The 27,551-nt window shown below is 35.0% G+C and overlaps 1 protein-coding gene and 1 non-coding gene across 4 annotated transcripts; both read left to right on the top strand.

Annotated features, from left to right (window-relative positions):
- Window positions 1–757: 757 nt before the first annotated feature.
- On the top strand, window positions 758–27,436 carry LOC100742048 (synaptic vesicle glycoprotein 2B). Of its 3 annotated transcripts, none has more exons than XM_012394649.3 (10): window positions 758–991; window positions 22,459–22,697; window positions 23,292–23,351; window positions 23,468–23,551; window positions 23,622–23,946; window positions 24,358–24,479; window positions 24,637–24,875; window positions 25,028–25,469; window positions 26,008–26,295; window positions 26,783–27,436. In XM_012394649.3, the coding sequence occupies exons 2-10, from the start codon at window positions 22,661–22,663 to the stop codon at window positions 26,836–26,838; spliced, it is 1,653 nt and encodes a 550-aa protein (XP_012250072.1). In that variant the 5' UTR covers window positions 758–991; window positions 22,459–22,660; the 3' UTR covers window positions 26,839–27,436. The 3 variants fall into 3 exon arrangements, with proteins under 3 accessions (XP_012250072.1, XP_003486075.1, XP_012250073.1); XM_003486027.4 differs by lacking the exon at window positions 758–991 and adding an exon at window positions 10,970–11,124; XM_012394650.3 differs by lacking the exon at window positions 758–991 and adding an exon at window positions 21,551–21,693.
- On the top strand, window positions 20,690–20,762 carry TRNAR-UCG. The gene has a single exon. It is a non-coding gene; the product is annotated as a tRNA-Arg (tRNA).
- Window positions 27,437–27,551: the final 115 nt, after the last annotated feature.

The raw sequence follows: 27,551 nt of genomic DNA on the forward strand, positions 1-27,551 counted from the left end.
AATGTTTACGCAAACTATTGCTACAAAATTCTAGAAGAATACTTTTAATAATTTACGAGAACGCCAAAGATATTTCAATATGGCAACTTAAATTGAATTTTAATAAAAATTAATCACGACTTCTCATTTTCAATTGCCAATGGTTACTTTACTAGTTATTAATCTTCTATGTTACAGATAATGATAATATGCAACGAAGACTTTGGAAGAAAAGTTGTGTTAGTAATAAAATCTTTTATTTGAAAAATCTATGGACGAAATTAAATTCTAATGGAGGAAACATCGAAAAACATTACGTATGAGATATGTCGACACTTCGATACGCCTTATATTCTTCATTTGCTGCTACATATAGAAATGTTACATATTAAAGAAATTCGTAATTAGATTTTGTACATAAATAATACGAATGTACATAACACAAATCTCATATCATTTTCTATACTTTTTCTTTTTCAAAAAAGAATTTACTTGTGCCACTTTTCCCCTAAAATCCTAGTATACAATCGAAATCAAAAAGTGATCGATTTAGAAGGTGCAAAGGAAGTTCTTCCGGTCCAGCGTAAATTTATTTATCCAGCGACAAGTTCGCGCTTAGCTAGTTATCCTTAACCGTGAGTTTTATTACTTCCGTGAAGCTGTCAATGGTCGTCTATTATCCCCCTTCGCGTGAGGTATACCTTTTTTCTAGTGCTGTGCACAAAGGAAAGGAGGGGGAAGGGGCCGCCTGATTTCGCGGTCCCGTGCGACGTCCCTGAGTTGGCAGTTGTACTAACAGATTGACAGACGTACTCGCCGCGAACTGACCCCTTCGTAGTGATTTAGTTATCTCTCTATCGACGCCTCGCCAACTCCTATAACTTGGATCGTAATAAAAAGAAAGAGGAAAAAAAGTGTTACCGGAAGTGTTGTATCAAAAGGTAACGCGAATTCTACGCTGAATGAGCTCCTGCCGGTTTGAAATTGTCTCGAGACGAGATATTATGATTAGGTGAGTAACTAAATTAGGTTTGATCTTCTTTCGAGTGGTCGTCCCGTCGTTCCGCAATTCAGTGGTTGTTAGAGATTTTTCAGTGACTTTGGTCCTAGTGACAAGATATTTCTTTTAGATACAACGATATATGTGCGTTCTTCAACCCAAAGTAGTCGCTAAAAATCTCGTAATTGATGCGACTATAAATAAACGAATAAGAAGAAGAAGTTCTATGGTACAAGATCGTTTGAATAAAGCTTGTTAGGCAATTGTATTAGTATTAACGATACAAGTTAAATTAAGTAATATTAAGTAATATTTCAAGTATAATATATAGTTCTCTATAAGGAGATTTTAATATTAACGTGGAACTATTTATTCAGTTGGATAAAACGAGGATCATATCGCAACATCCAGTTTTCTTAATCCATATTTAATCTCGGTAATGTTTAAGCTATTAATTACGAGGTAATGTATGATTAGTAAAAACCACAGAATTGCTAGTTATAAGATAGTAATATCCTTTAAATATTCTTTTTTCGATATTTCTTAGATAACTTTTTATATTCTTTTCTCTATAAAATTAGATTCGAGTTAATTAATACAATATCGTGGTTGTACTAATTTGAAACTTTATTATCGTCTTTTAAACGTTTTTTAAACAAAATATAAATCGATTATTTTATAACATTTGCAGCAAAAAATTAGGTTAAAGTATAACTCAAATTAAAATAGAAAAAAAGCTCGATGGTTATATATCAGTGTGAAACTTTGTTATTGGCTTGATCTCTTTAAATCCATTACTTAATTCAAACTTCCTTATTGCTTTAAGTAAAGATTCGCTGCGTTTTCGTGAAGTGCATTCCATTCATGAGCGAGTAAATTAAATGAACTGATGTAAGTAGTAGTATTTCGTGTGCATCCTAGTATTTGCAAGTGTCTAATAGGGTGCTAGTAGATCAAATGAATTCGTGGTGAAATCAGCTTACAGTGCTCGATAATAAGTCTAGTGGATTTCGAGCGGAAATAGATCATACCGGTCATTTGTGACACGTATGAACACTCGGGATAGTTACAATGGTGTTTAAAGTAGCAAGATCTGATACGTTTTATACACAGAAAATTCGAATAATATTTTACTTAAGTCTGCTGTTCTCGCTTTTTCTTCACATTGGTACGTATGTCTTTAAATATTTTCTATTCTTGAGATATTTTATTCGTAAAAAGCACGGAATACGCAAAAGGTAAAATTACATCGAATATTAAAATTAAATATTTAAAGACACATTGATCCAATGAAAGCAACAGGGTTTATGTCGTTTACCATTCTTTTTAGTTTTTCGTAAACTTATCTAAATCAAATATCATTATGAAAATGTACGACGCCCATTTTGTTTAATAGTCACATTTCGTTTAGTAGTAACAAGGATCAGAAAATATTTCGTTTAATTTTTCCTATACAGATAAGAGGCCTATGAGAAATTTAGACCAGCTATATGCGTTATGTAACAACATTAACAAGTCAGAGTTAACGATTGAGTAATGCATTAGATAATTAAGGTTTGAAGCTCGGTGCTAGACACTTTTCCATTCGAAACGACGTAATTTTCCGACCTCTAAATTTGATTTACGCGATACAATAAATCAATGGAAAAGAAGTTTATCCAGCATTGAAATATTGCCTAACCTACAAAATGCCTATACCGTGTTGGTAACATACGTAAGATTCAAGATCGTGTCTATATCGTAAATTTGAAAATTCTTCATCGTAAGTACAATTTGCAATAGATTGCGAAGTACACGATATATATGCCATAATGTGACGCAAATTGTTAATTTTATGGAAAGAATAAAGAAAGCAGAATATTATTAAATGATCGAATCCTTGGAAAATTTATTACGTGGTGCTTTGTTCTGACTTTTCGTTCATATAAGAGAATAATTTCTTTTTTAGAGCAGCTTAACTTCCCTACAATTTTATAATTATATTATAATTTAATAACGACACAGGAAAATATAATTTTATTATTTTATAACCTTTTAATTTTATCATTTTCCTAAGACTTCTTTCGAGTAGCTTAATTCTGTATCTCACTTTTTGAAGGCACAAATTTAATATTTTAGTAAACTGTAGTTGAGAAAACAAAATTACAATTGCGGATCTGGTTTCTTTAAAAGGAGCACGTTTTGCTTGCTAGTTTTCGAAACGGTTTGGTAAACACAGATAACAGCCCATCATTATCATATTTTGCACGGTGACATGAAAAGATGAGCACAATCAAATTGCAATTTTCTTTGAAAACTTAAGCAACGTTAAAAAAATTACGACACCCGGAAGAATAAATCTTTAAAAAAAATCGACAAAAAACAGATGTTGAACGATTCAACGTCTTACGATAATTAAATGATAATTGCGTAAAGTTACAGCTGTTCGCAATTACAGTAGATGCAAAAATTCTCAAAATTCTACAATTTTACATTATTTACTTAAAGATATATCTTCGATTTGAAAAATTTTAATATTGAAAAATCAGATAGACAAATGAAAAAAGAATTGAGAGTCGTAATAATAAAAACTGACAGAAGCACGTGCTTATTACACGTACTTGGTATGTATAGCGCAGAGTTGATTCTTTCAAAAAAAAAAAAATCATACGTCCAACGTCAGAAATTCAAATTTGTTCGCGTTGGAAAATGAGATAAATCCGTGAGACGAACAAATTGAAATCTTGCAAGAGTAATAAAACCAGGTAAACGTAATAGCTCACCGTAGGTATGGCGGAAATCTAGCGCAGCAACAACTGGATTTCCAATCTGATTTCCATCGATCGGTTGATTCTGGCCTCATTGATCGACAGATTTATTATCAGAAGTATACAATCGATCTACTGCGATTCTATTGAACTCGGACAGGATGGTCGATGCGATATTTTTGTATCCTTCTGTTTATCCGTTTAAAATCAGCCAATGTTTGTATAATATCACAATCGTAAAATGTAATTTTCGTAAATAATACTCTGTTTAAAAAATACACACGTACATATATTTTCAAGACAAATATTTAAACGGCTGATCAAAATATTAAAATACGTATTCCACGATGCAAGTCACGGTAAAGCAAGAGTAACCAAACGCGAGACGGATAAACATACGAAGAGTTAAATATTTTAAATATTTCATTATATCGCTATTGATCGAATCAAGTCATGCATGACAAACGCGCGTGGTTTAACACACGTAAACCTGATATAGCATCGTAATAGGCGAAAATATTGCTTTACCTTTAGCTTGAAATGCAAATGTCGCAATGAAACCGATTTTCTCACGTGGATCGCTATTTGAACCAGGATGTCATTGCCAACGAGTTACAGCCTGTACCTCCCTCGAGAGTCCTAGATCCTAGAAATTCTAGAATGGTTTCTTTTGCAGTACCTTTATCGAGAAAATTAGACTCCTTTGTGAGCCCATTCAATCAGAATGAAAGATAATCTTCTTGAACCGAACACAAGTAAACAAGATTAACATACCTGGTTGATTAAATTCTGTAAATTAAAATCTATTTCTCTATTCGCTCTTTCAACGACGAATATAAGTATAACAAGCGGATGGCGGATTTTTATATATTTATGCGTAGTTCGAAGATCGAAGAATGCATAATATGCAAAAATATACGAAATGCTCAATGTATAGTGGTCGTTGTAATATTTGATAAGTATCGAGATACTTTTGTCGCTCACTGTATATACGAGAAGAGGTTATTGAGAAGAGAGCGAACTGCATCGAATTTCTTGGGTTCCGCCGAAACGACGCGCATTCAGCTCCCATTCAACTCGCAACATCCACCCACGCAATCACGCTGCAACCGTGCAGTACGTGACGCGTGATCCGCAAGATTTTTACGCTGCTTGCCGGTTGATTGCCCCCAGAGCACGTTGATGACGTCAGTACGCTCGATGATTCACTACGAGCAACTCGTGTACACGACGCCGGACACATATGACCGTGCGTGTGCATAATTCGCATTACTTTCACGCGTCTGTGTACACTGTACACCTGAACGCATTTGCCGCGTTGATACATTCGGCCACGTTCGCGTTTCTTACCATGTTGGATTGTTTTTCACGTTACTACTTTATTCTATTTCTGTCGATTTAGAGCAATCCGTGCGCGATAAAATTCAGCATCGTGCGAAGACCGCACATGAAAAGCACAATTCATATTTCTCGTCTTTTATAGAGAAGGAATTTTAAAAGTTAACGCGTACGTTTTGGCGATCGATGCAACATCAAATCTGTCTCTGCGTTTGATTTTCATTCTGTTACGATTTGTTCAATTTGCTCCGCTCTTTGACCCATTTCCTACTCGCATTTTCTGTTCATTGTCAGTCGTATTTCTCTATTACCAAGAGATTTCTTAACCCTCGCATAGTATCCTCGTGGATTGCAGACTACAATGATTTATGTTGGATCATTTAAGTTTACGACATTTAAATTCCGTATTTTTTATTCTCAGTGTTAAAAACTAGTAACAAGGTATTCTTCTATCTCTGTTTCTATCGCTAAGAGAAATTTCTTAAGTATGCGGATAACATGGGAGATTCATTTATTGATACGCGTTATTTTACATCCGAATTTTATTATATGTATATGATCAGATCCTCGGGAAATATCTGAAATGTTTGCCGAGACTGTATCATATATGCGTTAACTGGAAAGTATGTAGTATAATGGCCATTTTATTATGTAGACGATATCGTAGGCTTCATAGGACTGGATACTACCGATACATCGTCATGTGATCTCCCAAGTTCAACAAAGTTCGATAACATCATCGTTGATTAGAATGCCAAAGACCATAGTCTGGAAAATATTTATTACGTATCGTTTCGATCACCACGCCATTGTTTCGCTTTCTTAATCAGCCAGTAGCTAATGAAATCTATTTCTTACTAACCGCGATATTCCTAATTCTTTCTCTAATTTTGTACTTTTATTTCAAGATCGATATTTCTTATCTTACATTTTCATTTATTGAAATAAATATTTACGCGACATATATTTCGATAAAATAGTTTTAATGTAGTATTAGAGGCATTTTTTAATCAGAAGCCTCATCGGAATCGCAAAGTCAATTCTTCCTTAGAAAACCAATAAAGATCCAGTATTTGAACACTCACCATAGAAAAATTCTATATCCACGTTAAGCATTTATGTTATACAGGGTGGTTGGTAACTGGTGGCACCAGCGGAAAGGGGGTGATTCTACGCGAAAAAAGAAGTCGAAAATATAGAATAACAATATTTCTTTTTTTTAATTTTTTCATCGAGACAACGATCTACAGTGAGATCCGTTGTAACGAGACGCGATAAAGTGCACGCGTACCGAGCGAAAATTCAAAGTCGATTTTCTCGAAAACAAAGCCTCGAACGAAAAATTTCTATTCTATATTTTCGACTTCTTTTTTCGCGTAGAATCACCCCCTTTCCGCTGGTGCCACCAGTTACCAACCACCCTGTATAACATAAATGCTTAACGTGGATATAGAATTTTTCTATGGTGAGTGTTCAAATACTGGATCTTTATTGGTTTTCTAAGGAAGAATTGACTTTGCGATTCCGATGAGGCTTCTGATTAAAAAATGCCTCTAATACTACATTAAAACTATTTTATCGAAATATATGTCGCGTAAATATTTATTTCAATAAATGAAAATGTAAGATAAGAAATATCGATCTTGAAATAAAAGTACAAAATTAGAGAAAGAATTAGGAATATCGCGGTTAGTAAGAAATAGATTTCATTAGCTACTGGCTGATTAAGAAAGCGAAACAATGGCGTGGTGATCGAAACGATACGTAATAAATATTTTCCAGACTATGGTCTTTGGCATTCTAATCAACGATGATGTTATCGAACTTTGTTGAACTTGGGAGATCACATGACGATGTATCGGTAGTATCCAGTCCTATGAAGCCTACGATATCGTCTACATAATAAAATGGCCATTATACTACATACTTTCCAGTTAACGCATATATGATACAGTCTCGGCAAACATTTCAGATATTTCCCGAGGATCTGATCATATACATATAATAAAATTCGGATGTAAAATAACGCGTATCAATAAATGAATCTCCCATGTTATCCGCATACTTAAGAAATTTCTCTTAGCGATAGAAACAGAGATAGAAGAATACCTTGTTACTAGTTTTTAACACTGAGAATAAAAAATACGGAATTTAAATGTCGTAAACTTAAATGATCCAACATAAATCATTGTAGTCTGCAATCCACGAGGATACTATGCGAGGGTTAAGAAATCTCTTGGTAATAGAGAAATACGACTGACAATGAACAGAAAATGCGAGTAGGAAATGGGTCAAAGAGCGGAGCAAATTGAACAAATCGTAACAGAATGAAAATCAAACGCAGAGACATGCGACGCAATTTATATTGGTATATCTGAAATTGTATTGGTCAAATTTGAGACTAATCTGAAAATGTATATAGAAATTAGAAAGTATTTGTTGCAAACATGTATTCAATAAAAAATTGATATAAAGCCTGATAGCCTTCTTGAGTATATAATAAGTGTCAAACGTGGTCTTAGCGATTATCGAGCTTCGTTAAAATATAATGGATAATCGACCGTTTAAATAGATCTATGATCTTTGCGAAATAATTATACACACGCTTGTACTAAATATTTTCTAACTTCAATATACATCAAGAAACTAAATTCGCAGCACAAGGGAAGTCCTAGCCCGAAATAGGACGAAAATCGAGGATACCAAAATTGTGTTCGGGGCTTCGTTTTCGAGAACATCGAGCTTGAAAAGTCGCCATCGCGAAGGACACTGCAACGAGCGAAACAGAAACGAATAGAGACAATCATTGCGCGGCGAGACAATCGATTACATGATAGTCATATATCATTGCGTATATTAATGCCGAGTAAGATTGTAAGACAATGCAACCATGTTTCTGTCCGCGTATCACGCCTGGTATCTCGATGACTGTGAGTGCAACACACGTTTCATTTGTCCGTAAAAGTTTGCGACAATATCGCGAAGGTGGTGGAAGATATAAGATACGTACTAACAGTTATAGGTTGAGGGAAATTCAGGCGACCTCGGTTCTGGAAATATGGGCTAAACAGGGTGACTAAAATTCAGTAGTGTAGGATTCGATGAAATAGAATATGGCCGACTATACTAACGAACTATAACTATATCTTTAGTAAATTCTTTCTTAATTCGAAATTATATGTAAAATCGAACTTTCTTTATAATTCCTCTAATACACCATAGCCAGAATAAACATCAAGTAGTTTGAAATAAATATCGAATTTATCATCCGATTCTATTTTATAGGATCGTAAAAGTTGGAAGCTGTAAAGCCGTGTTGGTTCGTACACGGTCGGTAGTTTAGTCAAGTAGCATGTAAAAGCGAATTTACACCGCTTTCATCCTCGTTTCATCCGCAATGATCATCGAAAGTTAAGAGTGTAGATTCGGCTTTACTTGCTATTTGATGGATACTGGCCGTGTCTGAATCGGCCTTTAAGTTAGTGGCGAGCTCGCAACGGTTTGTAGTTCGTGTGCATAAGACACGAAAAGCTGGTTCCACTTTGGCGCTTGTTAAGCCGCCGTAAGATTTACTACAAACAGTGTCTCCATTATCACGTTTCTTTCAACACGAGTTGACGTGTATCTTTTTAAAGTTGGTAAACCCACATGATTGACGACACGATTGCTGCGCAATTAGCGATACATTCTCGTTCAATTTCGACTCTGTTCTTACCGTTGATTGATTTTATGAGCCACCAATTTGTCTTCTGGAAAACGCACAATCGTCCATCCGCGATGTTTTGCTTTACCAAAAAAAATTGAGATATATTCTTCGAAAATCAAGCAACGTAATTGTTAAACATTTCGTTTGCAAGCTTGCGTTAAAATTATCTTTCGATCTCTCCGTATGATATTTATTTTCAGATTATTTTTCGATACAACCAAAGGCTGAGTTCACTTTCCGATAAAAACTAAAACAGAAGATCTTAAACGTTTCCTAATATATTTTCCTAATTATCGTAATTTCCCGATGTATAATAACTACATGGTAGCTGTTAACCTTAACTAGTTTAGTCGACGCAAATACGTTATATGCTTTGTGTCAGAAACGAATAGCAGATAGGTTAAGCAATAAGATGGATATGGAATATAAACGAACGGGGATCAGGGTTTTCGAGATCGATGGCAAGAACGCGAAAACCCGTCGGTGATTTCGGCGAGTCGTTTCCGGAAATTTGTATCTCGCTACACCGTAAAGTACTTCCTTCATATTGTAAATAAATAATCACGGAAGACGACCAGCATCGATATATTGTCGTGATTCTTAGTTATTGAGAAAAAAAAAACATATTTTAGTGTAACGTCTCTACAAGAGGAAAATCGGAAAAATACCGATATTTATTTCGATTTTCGATAATATATTGGTTTCGATATAGCTTCGATGGCATAATATCGGTATTAAAATCATACAGGATTTAAAGTAACAATGAAAAGGAACTAAGAAATCGCGTAAAAAAATTTCACGAGGAGCTGTTTTATTTTTTCGTCGGTAATGCGATTAAGTAATATTGCGTAAGACGAAGAACAAAAAAATAAGACCGAGTATTACGGTGCTTTTTATTGTTCGCCAGATACATTTGTCGAATTAATTCAATTTATCATTTGTTTATTCGTTAAGCGACTCGTTAAATTTGCTCTTCTCGAACGGCGAGATTCTTTTTAAGGTGAAATTTTTTTCTTAGCTAATGACCAGCAAAATCGTTGGCAGGAGAGCAAGTTCAGAAAAGTGTAATAAATCTGTCAAAATGCTCTTGTCTAAATTTATGATCGTACAACATGGAACAACGTGTAGATGGCGCGGAAGAATTCGAAACGTGTCCTTCGCTGTGCTTCGCGAACTAATTTATACGACGATACTAAATTAATCTGAAACCAATATCACGATTAGCTTTGATTTCGAACCAACGCTGAATTCTACTAGCTGCTGGTCGAAATTCCCATTTCGATCAAACGTCGATAATCGATAACGCGAAACAACTAGAGAACTGATTTAAAGGAATTGAACGTCTCGATTGATCCTCGTTTCGAACCGACTGTTGGGCCACGTGTGCGATTAAGATTGCCGTTCTGACGAATCAACGCTCTGCTACTGCTCTATTCTTTGCATATTTTTTTTGCATCTTGAAATTTTCCATATATTCCACAATTTACCGTAATGTACCGTATCTTGTGGAATATTACGCTTCTAAATTTCCCACGAATGTATAAAAATTCGCAGTCTACTAATAATTGACCTTCCAATAATATCCACTGTCTTTCTATATTCTTGCATATGACGAGTATTTTGTGCGATATCGCAGTTTCAAAATTCCCCATAAACGCAGAAGAATTCACCATCTTACTGACAATCGATCTAGTAAATATTATACGAACGACATAATGTTCAGCAGGATAACCTATTAAACCGCAAGAAACGTGCAATGTCGAACGAAAGATCGCACTCGGCCGCGAGCCTCGTTACAATAAAACGATTAATATCGATATTAATCCACTGATAATGCATCATCGATTTTCCAACTATAGGTTAGTTATCGATAAACGATCAATTAAAGCGGAAAAAATGCTTTCTCGCGGGTGTCCAACGACCGACTCCTGCTATCGATGTCGCGGCGATATTCGTGGCAATCGTTTACACGAGGTTACGCAACTGATGGTCGCGTCGTCGCGAGTACCGCGAATTTCTTCAGCGCCATGCGCTTTTATGTTTCTCTCAAAGAGCATTCGCAAGCTGACACTCGCACAACGCGAAGTGTGTCAGAACGAAACTTCGCTATAAACTCGTATAAAGTAATTTATTCATCAAAAGATGGATGTCGGTTTTCGTGATCTCGTTTGCTCTTTTTCCAACGACTCGTCGTTGACTCTCTGGATGCAGATACGTTTGTGTGTGGCTTCTACGAACGAAGAGTGGGGAATATTGGTGCCTCGTGGCCTCCCCTATATAAGGTTTGCGCTCTCCCATTGCCTCTCGGTTCCCCAATTCGGGCAACTTCTCCGAGACTTGGCAAACCGCACACTGTAAGTTTTACAATTCTTTTTTTCTTCTATTTAACTACCGTTAAATGTAAAACTTCGTGTCGATTTTTGGCTCAGACATGCCCGTTAACGTTTCAAAGAGAAACTTTTCTTAATATTCTGCGATAATAATACGAAATAGCGCAAAAAACCGTGGCCTATCGATGTCAATGTTAAATGTGAAATTTGTCTGAAACGCAAAGAAACGATCGTAGCAGTCGATTCATATTTATATTTAACGTATTTTCATCGAAATTGGTTATACCGATATCGGTCGATCAAGATGTATCGATATCACGATGTTCGAGTATAGTTGGAGGATATTTACGTTTGTTAATATCTCTTGAAATTGTTAATATCTTTGTGTTTTCTGTTTCGCACAAATGGCACAATTAGGTTCTTCGATTCTATTGCGTTATTTTGAGAGATGATGGCGAGAAGGAACAAACGTCTTCTTTCTTGTTTGCCAGATCGAGCTTAGAACGTTCGATAGAAGCAGAGGACGCAGTTGTTCATGATTATCTATGCACCTGTTACTTATCAATGTAATTGAATCTTCAAGAATTAAAGATCTTATAGTGATGTTTACGTTTCGTCTATTTTATTACCCGATTTCCATAATTCGAGCTATGGAAACGTACCAGTTTGTCACGACTCTGAATTCGTATAAATATCGTCGGCCATTGAACTGTTTGAAAAATGTCAGTAAAAAGCCTACTTTCGCTCAATACGCTAAACACGTTATTCAAGATCAAAATTGACCAACAATTACGTCGACTGACATCACGTCGAATGAATCTTAATCTCAATCAATAAATTAAAACCGCACGCCGGCAGTTAGCCATCGAGATGGCGAACGTCTGCGAAGTAAACATACCGCGTTTCATGTAAACACATAATAATTCCAAATGCAGGATCGCGAAACGTGGACATTGAGACTAGAGCATCTTATTCTATTCGCGACGTAACCGGTTTTAAAAGGTTTTGGCGTGGCTACATATGTTAAACAGCGTTCTAACTTATTCTATGGATTGTCGATTCGCTGTAAGACGTGCCGCGATATCGACAAAATAACAACTAAAATAATATTTCGTTCATTTTGATGTTACTGCGGAGAATTATAGATTTTTTAACAAATTGGTCGTCCTATGGATACGATAAAGTTTAAAGGCGTTTATGAATTATAAATTACAGCAGTATTTTAGTAAATAATCTTTGATTTTATTCGCCAATGCCGGAATTACGTTCGCCTCAAATTCAATTCGAAATCGTTTCGACGTGCGAGTTTTGCAAATGATACGCGAAGATATAGTTATTTATTCTAGCATTTCTAGGAAGCGATTTCGAAAATTATGGTACTTTTAAATTTAAAACTCGGATTAATTTATCTGTAGTTCTCTGAATTTCTACACATTTCTCAAGAATTTCACGACACTTTTTGACTGTATAATCAATCAATATCAATGGGAAAGGATTAAAATACGTTTTGTTATAGAAGATAAAAAAATATAGCGTAAGAAATTACGATGATTCTTGGAGCGTAGACGGAATAAACCTTGCCCTAGTGACGACGAGGTCGACATATTTATTTCCATTTTCCATGTTACATTAGGCGAAAAGTCGCTTTCCACCGCTGTTATCAGTTACGCTTGCCTTTTATCTCTCCCTTAATTAACAAGCTAACAAACGATTAATTCATCGGAGACGAATTTTCGTTAACGTTAGAACGCGTCATAATGATTTTGCAAAAATAAGCGCACTCTTTCTTGCGTAAAAACTAAAAGCATGGCTGCTTCAATAATAAACTTCATCAACTTCGTTTAGCTCGTTAAACTTAGATCAATCTTCAACATATATACTTACGTACGTTCATTTCGATTCTATTAATCCAATAATATTAGTTTGTTACTTCGGAGATATATATTTAGCGCAAGCATACATAAATGAGCTGCAATGGACGATGAAACGCTTATCGTAATTAATTAGTTGCCGGTATTTATGCAAATTCCTAGATATATTTGTAAATATAATTTTATAGAAAAAATAGAATGTAAACACGTGCTTGTCTCGCTTCGAAAATATCTTTAATAATTGGACTGTGAATGTTTATGCGATTCATATGCGTCATGAACAACTGAAGAATTAGGATCTGAGTATAAACGTGTTTTAGCTATTAAATATCTATTTAGCCGTAATATTAATAATAATAATCGTTTTTTCGTTTTAATCGCATCATCCTAACTTACTACTAAGATCTGCTAAAGCTCCGCTGGTAAAATTCAGCTTAACTTATTAACACGTTCATCCGTCGATCAGAAACTTTTGTAACATAAGTAAAAGCTAACGAAGCCACGTAAACGTTAAGTAGATCAGTTTCAATTCTTCCACGTACAAATATGATGCAATTTATTTTCAATAGAAATAAAATATCAAGTAACGTGATATTATTTATTATCGTTGGTAATTCTTGTCTTTTGGGCTTGAGATGGCTTCCGGTTTACGCTTCCTCTTACAGGAGATGTAATTTCCTATAGGATCAAGGATTGTAATTCGTCATAATTGAAATATAGGAAAATAACAAAATTATTATATCCAAGGAATTAACGATCTACGTATAGCAACTACGTAAGTAACAGTTAACTGAATTTTCTCTCTTAACAAATTAATACGATATAACGCGATAACAAGAGCGTCAACGAGTCGATGAAACAACGTCGAAACGAAAGGATCGAAGGATCTGATATCCTTTGAAGCGAATCGGGCAAAGTAACGGGGGCATCTCCCTTCATGGCCACCATCGGCATGTCATTCGATAGACTAGGAAACGAACGGGAACGTTTGCAAACCGAGTGATAGGAGGTGGCAGTTTGCTTTTACTCTTCGATACTCTCTGACAGTCACTTCATTACCAAACGCCGCACCGTCTCTCGCGGATCCAATATTATTTTATTATACGTAGAAGCCGCGTGTAACACGATAAAACACGTTCTTATTCGTCAAATCGGTGCGTCGCAAATTTTTGTGCATTTTCATGTTCTTTGTTATTAGATCGTCGATTCGAAGCTTCTTTTCGAGACTTTTAAACAAGTGCATTCTACCTATCGTAAAGAGATTATTTTGGAAAATTCTTAACTTTTAACTCTGCTACTCCTCCTCGTACTATTAGATACTATTTATTAAAAAAAAAACAACTGTTTAAATACTTTGTTTCGTTCAAGTTTTGCTACCTTTTAAAAACGCGAAGACCAAGTGGAACAGTAGCAGAGTTAATTATTTTGCAGGATTATTTGTCATTATTCGTAGACAGTAGAGCTAGACATTAAAGCTAGAAATTCATCGTTTGAATATTTTTCGAAAGAGGGACGATGTCCATAATCGCGAAGGACATATTTTATCAATTTATTTATTAACAGTAATAAGCATGTTTCGGACAATTAGTTTCGAAATTCCGAGTGCACGAAGTTCTTATCGATTTGCGCACTTTAATCGCTTTGTCTAATAAACCGGTGGTTCGCTATGATAATTACAGCTAATTAAACGATAACCTCGACGAAATGTTATATAATTTCGATAAATTTGAGGATTTACATATGTGATAGTTGTCGTTTCTCAACGCACCTGACTTTTATCATTCTATTCACGGTATTTCCGCGTTTCCTAAATGCGACCATCCTCTAACTGGTATGCAGCATCAGTCGATCGATTAATTGATCCTTTCGTTTCGGACCACGGACCCCTGGATCGTGATTTCATGAAATTCCACGCCTCTTCCAGGAGTAAGTAATTTATTTTTTCGTTCTTAATCGCAACGATCGATTCTGACAATTAATTGTTACTAATTTTTCGATAAACGCTGTTTTTCGCGTGTCTCGTCACGATCGACAAAATTTAATTATTAGAATATCAGATAAGACACGAGATATTTAACGTCAAATTACGCTGCGAGTGATTTAATCATTCGCCGAAACGTCCTTCTTACTTTATCATTCGCAAATCAAGTGAAATACCTTGTACCTTGTTAAATCAGATTCTAAGTAGGCTATGAAAGATTTAAAAGTATTCAACGTGTTGATACGAAGCGCAGTTTAAAAGTATTCCACGTGCAAAATAAATCTTTTCTCGAGTTCCACTTTTTTAATTGCGTTCATTTTCATACAAATCTGAAAAAAAAAGAAATATATTATTACTTCGATATCTCCAACGTTCTTCGTAAAATATTCAACGATTCAGAAATTTCTGTTCTTACTCGATCGAGCTGGTTTACATCGTGGTCTATCCCACCGAGACAAGGGAAATTATAAAACACGCAAGAAAACGGAAACGCAAAGGAGTCAAGAAATCCATTTATCGTACGTTTATTTCTGATTGAGAGCGATCATGAATCAACGATACGCTTATCGAAAACGTGCCAATTAGTTAGCAGTGGTAGCGTGGTGTGAACCAGTCTTAACGAGTATGATGACACCGCTTTTCAGCGACGGCATCGCTTCTCTGCCGCCGGTAAATTTGTCGACAACGAGACTGATTATTATGTCCTTGCGAGACTGACGATAATTATAAACCGCTTTACTTTCAGTGCCACACGCTTGACACGCCGATTAGAGCTTTCGAGAGCAGCTTGACCTCGTTTCCTTTTCGCACCGTTCGATCCGCAATCGCGGTCCACGTTTTTAATCAAACGCGATCCCCCGATTAACAGTCGCGTGACGGAGATGAACGCTCGACGTTCGCATTGATCGCGAATTTCGCCAATTTTTTCTATCTACAATGGCCTCTATCTATTTTACGAGTTTCTTTACCCATTTATCTTTGTTTCAATCGACACTATGTTCGAGTCGAGCTAAGTAACTTGGTTACGAACGATTCTTAAACTACCTATATTTACAAGTAGATCGCGTATTTAACTTGGTATTTATTAGCGGCGTGATAAATAGCGAAATGTATCGTAGATATACATCGACAGTTGGGCGATCAAATTTCTCGTTTATTTATCATTCATAGTTCTTCGTTTTGCGGTTTCGACGAACTTTCCAATTTACACCGCTTTATGTTGTTTGCTTTTTTCTCCAAATTTCCATTCGCTTTCGTGCAAAAGACCTTAGAATATAAAACTTTTGCACGAGGATATAACTTGTACTCGTTAAAAGAAAATTTGTTCGACTCGTAATTTTCGTAAGTAAATCACCGACGCGTGGAAATTATTCTTATTTAATAATTGATAGTTATTATAAATAAATGATACGATAGTTCGATAGAGTAATATTAACAAGCGAGGAATCGAAAGAGAATGTAACTTGGAAGCCTCGAAACGGAATCCTATAAGAGGATTAATTTATGTTAATTCGATATCAATATCGTTTCAGTTCCATCACTTTTATGGGAAAATCGGCAAGGTCGAAGTAGTTTTACGATGGAAGAAGAACGAAGGTGTAGCAACTGTTCTCGTGTGACCGGATTGAAAAACAATAGGTGTAACAGCGAGAAAAATCGTTCGATGTAGAATGTAGGGGATTAGTACGTTTTCTTTTTTTATTTATTTATTTATTTATTTACATTTTACAATTTGTCCATTACAATTTGATTTAAGGGAATTAGTACGTGTGTCGTATGTTACGAAGATGTCTTGTTTAAATAAAAAATATACGTATACAGTATTTCTACTGTCTCACGGATTACTTCGTCTTATAGAAGGAAACGAGAATAGAAAATTACTAACAATCACGTGGAATCAAAGTTACAATTAATAAAAATGAGCTTTCTAATTGAGATTACAGCAAGTTTTCGTATTTCCTCGTTTCTCGTAGCGCAGAAATCTCAGTAAAAACGCGAGGAGTGTTAAAAAATCATTCGCAACTCAAGTAATCTATAAATACACGTTTCACACGTGTAATATTACACGATTCTTCGCATTTTTCCATTCCGTCGTGCCGTTATTACTATTTCACTATCGACGAAGATTTTTCAAGAAACCATATTTTTCCCAATGATAACAGGAAACTATAAAAATACAGATGTCAATCGCGTATTTGCGAATTTGTTAAATAGTAAAAAATGGTTCGGAACATAGTTCGACGATGATAAAGTAAAGACTATGGCCTTTGCAGCCGTTTATAGTCATCGCAGGTACGAGAACACCGACCAATTCGAGACTATGCTCTTGAAACTGTCGACCTTTTCGTTTCTATTTTCAGCATTTCCGCATCCAACTTGTTAGGTTACGAGATATTTAAAAAACAGTGTCATTCAAATCAGTGTTCTCTGAACATGTCAACGAATGGCTACTCATTCTTATTATCACAGTTTGTGATTCATCCTCGTGATAAACAACGTTGTTTTCTATTCTGTTACTCTGCTGATATTTGATAAAGCTGGAAGGAAAAGCTCTACGCGTGAAAATTTCTTCTTCGAGGTTTTTTCTTTTTTTTTTTTTTCTGTACGGAGTTACAATTCGAGTTAAGATCTCTTTAATTGTCGTTTTGCCAGCAACCTTAGCTTTTATTGTAAATGTCGAAAAGTTCGTCGAAGAGCTCGTGATATTAGAACTGTGGCGAGTTACATAATAAATGCAAATAAGAGTAAGATTATTTTTGTATATTCTAAGAACCAGCGTTTTCCTGTATGAAAGGAAGTTTTCACACTCTGAAAGATATTGGTATAAACTATTCCAACTAAGTAAACTTTCAGGGCATACTGTACATGTAAAATTTATCGCACAACAGGCGTAATTGACGTATATCTAAAAAAATTCGAATCGTAAATTATATGCGTAAACGTTTATACAGATGACAATTTATAAATATCGTTATCAGCTGAAACTGCTATTATGTTTCGTTTTATGTTTTATGTTCTGTAACGGGTCTCTATGTCGATAATGAATCACGTACGAAAAGTTACAATCGTTGTAATGACAAGTTCGACCGATGTAAAACGTGTAATTAACTGGAAAATATATCGTATCAAATAAGAGAGAAAGAAAGATAGTAAATTCTTTTCTAATACATATTCGTTGGAACTTGGGAAAAAAACAATCCTAGAACGATTTTTCCATTTTTTATCAACCTATGATACTTGATATTTTACCAAATTTAATAAAAATTCCGATAAATACAATTTGAACGTACAAAATATCTTGGAATTTTTCAACGAAAGATCAATTTTCTTTATGTTTGCAAGTAACGATATTTCGCAAAATTAATCGACGATCAAGTCGATAGAAAATCTTTCAAAAATTGTAAGATTTCTTATACCAAACGGGATTAAACAGAATTCGATTTTTAATTCTCTGGTCGGTGTTTGCGTTGATTAAATTTATTCCGGCGATACCATAGAAGACATCTATCGCTGTAACTAACGCTGTAACTAATTCTATCTAAATTCACTCGGTTTAAATTCCCAAGAAAGGAAATAAATAATCGACGTACTAGATTCTCTATAGATTCTCTGCTTAAAAGGTTTTCTGTATTAGTGCCAAGAGTGCACGTGGTGCACAGATTGCACCTGCAGCACGCATCATCGTAGATGGCAATTACATTACGACGGATCATTGAACTTAATTTCACAACGGATAATTGACAGTTTAACCGATGTAGTTAATTACGGTGTGTCGTACAACGACCTGAATGCGATATCGCCTACCGTTTATTAAACCTTTTAAACGCACGATATTGTCGATATAAGTTACGATTAGATGGCTAATTTAAGATCAAATTCATATTTTTATAAATATTGATTTACGTGTAAGATCAATGAAATAATACCGGAAACGAACGAAATAGAAAAACGTTTAAATATTAGATTTTACTGTTAGTTTCCACTCGTGAAGAGATCTTCAAACGCAGAATCACGAGTTAAAGGAATTCTTCCCTCGAGATAAAAGCATACTTATCTTGCATTATTGAAAAATAGCAGGCACGCGTCAGTCCACGTTTTAATTTAATCGATTCGAAGGAAAGATTTGTGGAAAATTTGTTGGGACACATTTCGCGCAAGTAAAAGCATTCTTTGAAAGATTCGATATACAGGGTGGTTGGTAACTGGTGATACGAGCGGAAAGGGGTGATTTTACGCGAAAAAAGAAGTCGAAAAGAAGTCGTTCGAGGCTTTGTTTTCGAGAAAATCGACTTTGAACTTTAGCTCGATACGCGTGCACTCTATCGCGTCTCGTTACAACGGATCTCACTGTAGATCGTTGTCTCGATGGAAAAATTGAAAAAAGAAAAAAAAATTTTATTTAGTATAGAGAAATTCTATGATAGAACCTTCGACGTAACTTTACAAGAAAATGCAATAATACAACGTACTCGGAAATTTAACTATTATTAAATATATACCTTGCATTAACCTGATTAATATTAATCATCCGTATAATAATAACGTTATCATTAGGTATAGGATAGGTACACACGGAATACTTTAGACGAAGGTATTAAATTATCGTACAATTTGCATTCACAATCGAACGAGTAACTAACGTGATTAATTACCTACTCAACTCAACGTTCATCATTTTGTCACGAGAATGATTAAAAGCCTGAAGATTTTGATCCTATAGAAACTTTATATTTATATACCAGCTGGTAAAACAAGTTATCGCGATAAGCATCAGAAAAGATGTTTAAATCTCGCCTTTTTCTATTCGGGACACTCTTGTCAGTTTTAAAATTACAAACGACAATTAAAAACGTTATAAGATATATCAAGAAACGTACGTATTTGTTAAAACGATGAAATATTTATTTCCGACTGATAGAAATTATAAAACTAACAGATTACGGTGGAATAAACGTTCACGAGCAGAAAATGCGCACGTAGAGCGAAACAAAAGAGGAAGTTAATATGTAAAATGGGTTCCGGATGATCGCGATTCACAAAGTCTGCGGAAGGTTTCGAAGAGACGCGCGTGATATCGTCTACTTAGCGAGTATTTGGTACAGGATGTCCGTCAATGTCTGCTAATATTCAGTCGTTTTCTAGAACGAGACGAAGACACGCCTCCCTCGCAATTATGTCGTTGAGCTTTTCAGGGTCTGTAATGGGATTTGCCAAGGTATTCGATTCAACATTTTCTCGAAATTCTTGTATTTTTTTCTATATCTCGTTGCGTTGGATATCGATGTGATATCAATTACATGAAATTTCAAAGTAACATAACCGCGTGCAAACTTATAAATTCCAAACTTTTCGATTCAATTGCGAATCTAACCGCAAAATTACAAGATCTAATTTATATCTACCACGATACGAAAATTCCATCTTATAATTATGAAAAACAAACGATAAGCTACACTCTTTATATAATATTCTATATAATTTAAATAAGTTTTCAAAATAGCCAAGTTACTCTACAATTATTATATCAATCATCGCTAAATTACCTATGTTCCGGTAAATGCAGATTTATAATCGTTTATGCGTTAGAGTAGCAACGTAGAGCGTTTATTTTTATCAAATAATATCGTATATCGGAAGCTGAAGTGTTTGCGCGATAACATTAATTCGTATCGAACGATAATAGGGGTGACATTCTCTTTAGCAATGAAATTTCAATTTCGGAAAACTACCCTTCAACGACCGTGTGGCCTAACGGATAAGGCGTCGGACTTCGGATCCGAAGATTGCAGGTTCGAGTCCTGTCACGGTCGATCCTTTCATTTTTCATTTTTTTTTCTTTCCATTTTGATCGGCCAAATTAATTTCTTTCTCCCTTCTCGTAAATGTAATTATTTTAGTTTACAACCCTGATCTAGTCGTATCACTCACTATAAAAAATATATCGGTTGAAATTGTACAGGGTGTCCCGAAATATAGACTCAATTTAAAAAAAAAAAAAAAAGAGAGAAAGTTTATGTAGAGAAATTTGGTTCGAGGCTTGTCTTTCAAGTTGTAAACAGTGAACACTCCATAGATTGAGTTCGAAGCAAAAATATAATCGCCAGAGGCTTCAAAACCAGTCCTTTATTTTAAATAATAGCAGTTGTGTAAAATTCATCGGTCATAAGATATAAATTTGTCAACGTTGAACACTCTGTAAAAGAATAAACGAAGATTAATGTATTTATGCGACACACGTTTTTATCGATCCGCGTTAGAAACGTCGTCAGAGCTTTTACACTCCAACGTTGATCACACGAATAGTAAAAACACAAACGACGTTAGCAAGAAGTTTCGCAAAAAATTAATAACTGATTTGAAATAGTTGCACTAGAAATAAAGATATTCTCGTTGGGGTAAACAAGAAACCCAGTTTCCTGGCATCCAGTTTCAGGAAAAATTCATCTCAGTTCGTTCCTTTTATTTGGATAAATATGCATCAGCCGAGTTTGTTTTCACGTTAGATTGTATCGAGGCTGTTATGATAATTCAAGAAATTATTCATAGCCTGATCTGTTCAGCCATGACGATATTCTCAGTGTGTAGTTTACGAGACTTTGTTCAGTCGAAAGATAGCGCGGAAAACCGACTGTTACGTATGCGATGGCTAGTTGCATCGAGCATAGAATTGTGGGAACACATAATAATTAAAGTGATCATAGTGTTTATATGTTAAACGAGTGCAGTCATCTGCGAATCAAGGTCAATCTTCGTAACCGTATAGATGATACAAATTTTTCGTTCTATTTTAATTGACGTTTCATCTCGCGTCTGAAAATTCAGTTCTTCGCCGATGAAAGAAGAAGTGTCTTAACTTAAAAAGAACGAAGATTTTCAAAGGGAAAAAATCCTCGACAACCGTTATAAATTACACATTTACACGTAGCATTTTCCTTGATATTAAAGAGGGACTGAAACTTAAGTACCCTCGTGACATGCGAATCACGTCCCTCTCGCAAGATGCTTCGTGCAGACCCGATTATCGTTTCGTTGCCTCTGATTTCAAATCGTTGCCTTTCGGAATATTACGACTCACGCCCACTATTATCGCTGCAAATTGGCCCTACTTAAAGCCTCGATATCGTTTCCGATGGAAAGAGTAAATTCCTTCCGACTTGTCTATTCTTAATTCACCATCGAACATTGCGGTCCTCGTAAAATATAGTAGGAAATTAATCGAGTGCGATCGATGATCGATATCGAGGATTTCAAATATACATGTCAAATTATCAAAGCCAATTTTATTACGAATGTATCGTTTATGATAGCAACGACGGATCTATACATATATCTTGCCTGTACATGTTAATAAGACGATCGTTCGTTTAACGGAGCAAGGCTTTATCACTTTCACTAGCTTTCGTATCTCTGTTTAGTGCTGTTAGTGAAAAGTAACGCGAAATACATACCCTTTTTCTGTTTATATAATGTGTCGTATACGTTATGTGTTTTTATATGGCGTTTCAGCTCACAAGTGAGCGTAGAACCTAGCCCCGCCGACGAGCAGCAGCAGATCAGCACAGATTCAGCAGAAAGACTTCGCCGAGATCCAGCAGCCCGCAAAAACAAGATCAATCTAATATCGAACGAAGCCCATCGTCGAGCACGAAGATTTCTCATCTAACTCTATTACAAAGCCAAATTCACCCAACTGCGCCGACATCGTAGAATGGTAGAGAGTGAACTTAATTCAAAGCACAATCATAGTACGTATCTTTCAAGATCTATTTCTCAAAGTATCTAATTTTTAAACCAATACGCATAGTATACTGTAAGGAATTTTTTTGCTGGTACTTAAGTTTAGATTTTAAATGTTCGCAGTGATTAGACGACGATATTTACGATTACCGTACATTGCGTACAAAACAGTTGAAATCCGAAGAATCGTAACGCAAAAGGATCATAAAATTGCTAAAATTCGTAAAGCAATACTTTTACAATGGGTTTTCACGTAATTAAGTAGCAAATATCTTATATTCGTGTTTAACGCTGTGTTTATAAACACAGCGGAGGTTTAAAGTACTACGGATGTTTAATGAATTCTTCTACAACTTCTAGAAAAAACTGTTCGTTCTTTATTAGAAACGATAATACGATCGATTAAAGATCTATCTTAAACAGAACATCCCGAATGTATTGTAATGCGATGTATGAATTCATAGAAAATACTATAAATATTAAACATGATTATCATACTTTGCATTGATTTAAATAATATGCAATTCTTATTTCGAAATCATTAAATGGTACAGTTATATAGGAATAAATTAAACACGAACCTGTTTTCTCATTTATTTCAGAGTGTGATGTAAAAGACGAGCGGCTAAACGGCTGTGGCTCTAAGGATCTCGAACTTGCCCGTAAGTATTATACAGAAATTCTGTCTATCTGTTAACAAAAATCGAAACGCCATATTATCTTGTGCATCGCTTAAATGTATTAAATATATTCAATATATTACGATGTTCTGTAACAGGTATTGGAACGACGGGCAAGACCCTAGACCCAGAGAAAGGATCCATCGTTAAAGCAGACTTTGAGAAGGCCATCGAACTTACCGGTAACTTCGTTATTTCTTTTCTTTCCCTATATTACGATACATATATACGAATTTACTTGATTCTTTTCAGACTATGGCAAATTTCACTACTTCCTCCTCACGGTGTGCGGCTTCGTCAGCACCAGCGAAGAGATGGACGTAATCTCTATGTCCTTCATTCTACCTAGTGCACAATGTGACCTAAAGCTCGATACCCAAGCCAAGGGATGGCTCAACTCGATCATCTTTATTGGTATGATGGCGGGTGCTTACGCCTGGGGCTCCGTAGCGGATGCCCTAGGTCGTCGAAAGGTTCTCATCGCCATCTCTTTCACGAATGCCCTTTGCATCGTCGCCTCCAGCTTCAGCCAGTCCTATGAACTTTTCATGTTCTTCCGTTTTTTAAATGGCGCTGCGTAAGTCAGTCCATTTACACTTTGCATCTAAATTATTAACATCGTTCGTTTTTTTATTATATATACTCTGGCCAATTTCATCGACGTACATTAAAGTTACAATTTGAACGTTTGTAACGGCGATTTCAGCGACGATTTCGTCGATTACTTCGATATGCTACATACGGAGAAGCATATAGAATAGGGCGGAACGAAATATGAGGGAGAAATTATTCTGCGTTATTCGTAACTTCTAATAATGAAACTTTACTCTTAATATTCTTTAACGATACACGCTTGAATCGAGTTAAAATACTATGTTAAAATGGGTCGTAGATTATTAAAAAATACCAAAGTTTTGTATTATATTATAGTTTAATAGCGATATTTTAAAGGATATAGCAAATTTTATGAGAATTCACTGATTTTTAGACTTGGCGGCAGCGGACCTGTGATCTGGTCATATTTTGCTGAATTTCAACCGAAAGCAAAACGAGGCTCCATGCTGTCCTTCATGGCTGCATTCTGGACACTTGGAAACCTCTTTGTTGCTGGTAAATCTACGTAATCTTTTGATTAAATTTAATTATTATTAAATCAATATCGCGCTATACTCGCGTCATTGCCGTTTCTCGTTACAAAATAACATTGTTGTTTTAGTGTAAAAAGAAATTTGTGGTTCAATAAATGTATGCTTCTCTTTACCACCAGGTTTAGCATGGTCGATCATCCCTAACGACATCGGTATCGTAAGCTCATCGTTCACGTACAATTCTTGGCGAATCTTCCTGCTGATCTGCGCTGCTCCATCGTTTATCGTCGCGGGGCTACTCCTGCTGCTCCCTGAATCCCCCAAATACCTCTTGTCCTGCGGAAGATACGAAGAGGCACTCGATATTTTCCGTGGGATCTATGCCATTAACACTGGCAAACCGCGTGATAGTTACACGGTAAATACTATATATTCGTTGTTTTAATTAGCACTAAAAATTGTATATTTATATTTAGATACGTAATGATATAGACTATCTTATGTTTTCTGAATATAGAAATTCAGAAAATTCGAAAGAGTGTAATTTTAATTGTTACGATACGGGTTTAGGTAAAGGAATTAATTTTGGACGACTTCCAAGAACCGGAACCGAAGAAGAATACCGTTGAAAAAAACAAATATAAAACAATGCTCGCTGACATCGTAGACAATAGCAAGCAACTGTTCGTCTCACCGATACTTCGTTTCACCGTAATATCGATCATCATCAATTTCACTTTTCACATCGGTTATTACGGTCTCATGATGTGGTTTCCGGAATTATTCAATCGTTTCGACGAATTCCATCGTGATCATCCTGATGAAGTTGCTTCGATATGTCAAGTAACCGAATATGTAGTTCAAAAAGGTTCTCAAAGTATCGAGAATTTTTGCTTGGATAAAATTGGCGCTTCCGTTTTTATGGAATCGTTGATTACCGTTGCATCCGCCATACCCGCAAATATCGTCGCTGTTTTAGGAATGGATCGTCTTGGTCGTAAATTCTTTTTAGGTAAGCATTATTTAATATTTGCATAAATACTTTATCACACGCTATTAAATTTTTAACGTATTTTTAACATTTTTTTTTCGTAGATGGCCGATTTTTGAGAAAGGTAGAAGAGGAAAGACATTTATTATTTTTTACATTCGATAGATTTTTTTAATACTATATATTTCATATACAACACGTTCATTGTCAATTTTGATATAAAACTTCAATTTTCTATAGTTGTTGATAGATTTAATCTAATTTAGTAGTCTAAAGCAACAGAATTTTACTATTGTACTCGATAAATGTAGATAGCCTTCTAAAATGAAATCTTTGGATGTTAGAGTAAATCTTTGAACTCTATTGTAATGTATAACTAATAATTTAATATTTAAAAATTTTTTTGTTTATTCCGACAATTGTATTTTGTGTAAAAGATACTTTGTCCTCTTCTATTTTTTTTAACGAATCTACTATTTACAAGGATAACGCCGAGAATAACGTATAACTACTTAGCATTTATGCAAATGGCAATGTAAATAAAATACATTATTTGCAGTGTTCAGTACATTTTCATCAGGGCTCTGTTCAATCGGACTGTATTTCGTATACAACAAGCACCATAATCTGATCGTTTCGGCAATCTTTAGCGGTGTGATAAGCTGCGGAAACGCAGCCTTAGACTGTCTAATAACCGAAGTTTTCCCGACGCCACTTCGCGCTACAGGAATTGCTATTTCCATGGTTGCGGCCCGTCTCGGTGGAATTATTGGTAACATCGTAATAGCTCAACTCCTGGACATGTATTGTCCAGCACCAACTTTTATTGTTGCTGCTCTTCTAATAGGTAGATATTTTTAAGTTTTTTAAATGCTAATTAAAATGCTATTAACGTTAAAATTTACGTTACGTCGATTTGTATACGTCATGTAAATAGTTACATGGAAATCGATACATATTTTATAAGAAAAATGAGCAAAAATGTCATCATCTTTTATATATTGCTTAAACTCATTTTACCAAATGAATTTGTTAAAATCTATTTATACATCCATATTATGCCATGGGCATAATTCTTCTATCTCTGATAGTTTCTAAGATAGTTCGCAAAAAATGTACTTCCAATTTTAAACTCAAAACAGAAGAAAATTACTTTTGACCACTTGTTAAGACAAGCTCGCTTACTACACATATAGATATGTTTATTGAACAAAAAAATATCTTTTTGAGATTTCTACATTTTGAAACAATTTGTACTTTTTTTTCATTTTTATCTTTTAATTAATAAATGAATTGAATTTTACTAAATAGTATAAATTATATTTCTCTTACAGGTGGAGGATTATTATGCTTATTCTTACCAAACACAACACGGGAACCACTTTCTTGACACCAGTGGAAAGTTACATCAGACCAACTAAATCAATGTACAATCATACACGTACCCTTCCAATTGCTAAACTTACCATATTTCAAAACAACACATTGTATGTTCATGCATTTGTTCGCATTTACTCATGAAACGATTCATTGTAAACAACGTATGTCGTGACGATTGAGCATCACATTCCTATTTTACATATCAATCTCGAATGACAATAAACAAAGTTGTATTAACAATTAGAATTCGTAGTAGATAGTAGAGGATATGTTTTTCAAGAATAAATGAAACACGAATACACAATTTCCTACAGTATCTTTCTTTGTAGAAAAACAAAGATATATTATTTCTATTATATGTTCAAATATTAGATATATCGTGACACTCCAATCGTGTGTGAATTTTGTGTATTATTCGCTAAACGTGAAATGTAGATACAGCATTTACGCTGATAATTCATGTGGTGTTTGTAAAATTTTTGTTATGTACTTTTGTATCTCTTGTCCATACTCCTGACACAGCCATCATATTTATAAGATGTAACAATTACAAAATGTCTGAAATGTAAAACAACGATGTAACTATGAAAGAAAGTAAAGAAATTTAAGAAAATTGAGCTTTTTCCTCTATAGTGTACCCATAATCCTTTAGATTCTTATCTTAAATTTTATTATAGAAATATTATTAAATTTCAATAGAATTTGGCCCAAATTATTTATTCC

This window comes from Bombus impatiens, unplaced genomic scaffold (assembly GCF_000188095.3).
Source record: "Bombus impatiens unplaced genomic scaffold, BIMP_2.2 scf_0096, whole genome shotgun sequence".
Classification (NCBI taxonomy): Eukaryota; Metazoa; Arthropoda; class Insecta; order Hymenoptera; family Apidae; genus Bombus; species Bombus impatiens.

Bases quoted from the DNA above. Each gene is read 5' to 3' on its own strand.
- LOC100742048 (XM_012394649.3), top strand. From the start codon at position 22,661: ATGGTAGAGAGTGAACTTAATTCAAAGCACAATCATA. The intron at 23,552-23,621 runs GTAACTTCGTTA...GATTCTTTTCAG, and splicing joins GAAGGCCATCGAACTTACCG to ACTATGGCAAATTTCACTAC. The intron at 24,480-24,636 runs GTAAATCTACGT...CTTTACCACCAG, and splicing joins TGGAAACCTCTTTGTTGCTG to GTTTAGCATGGTCGATCATC.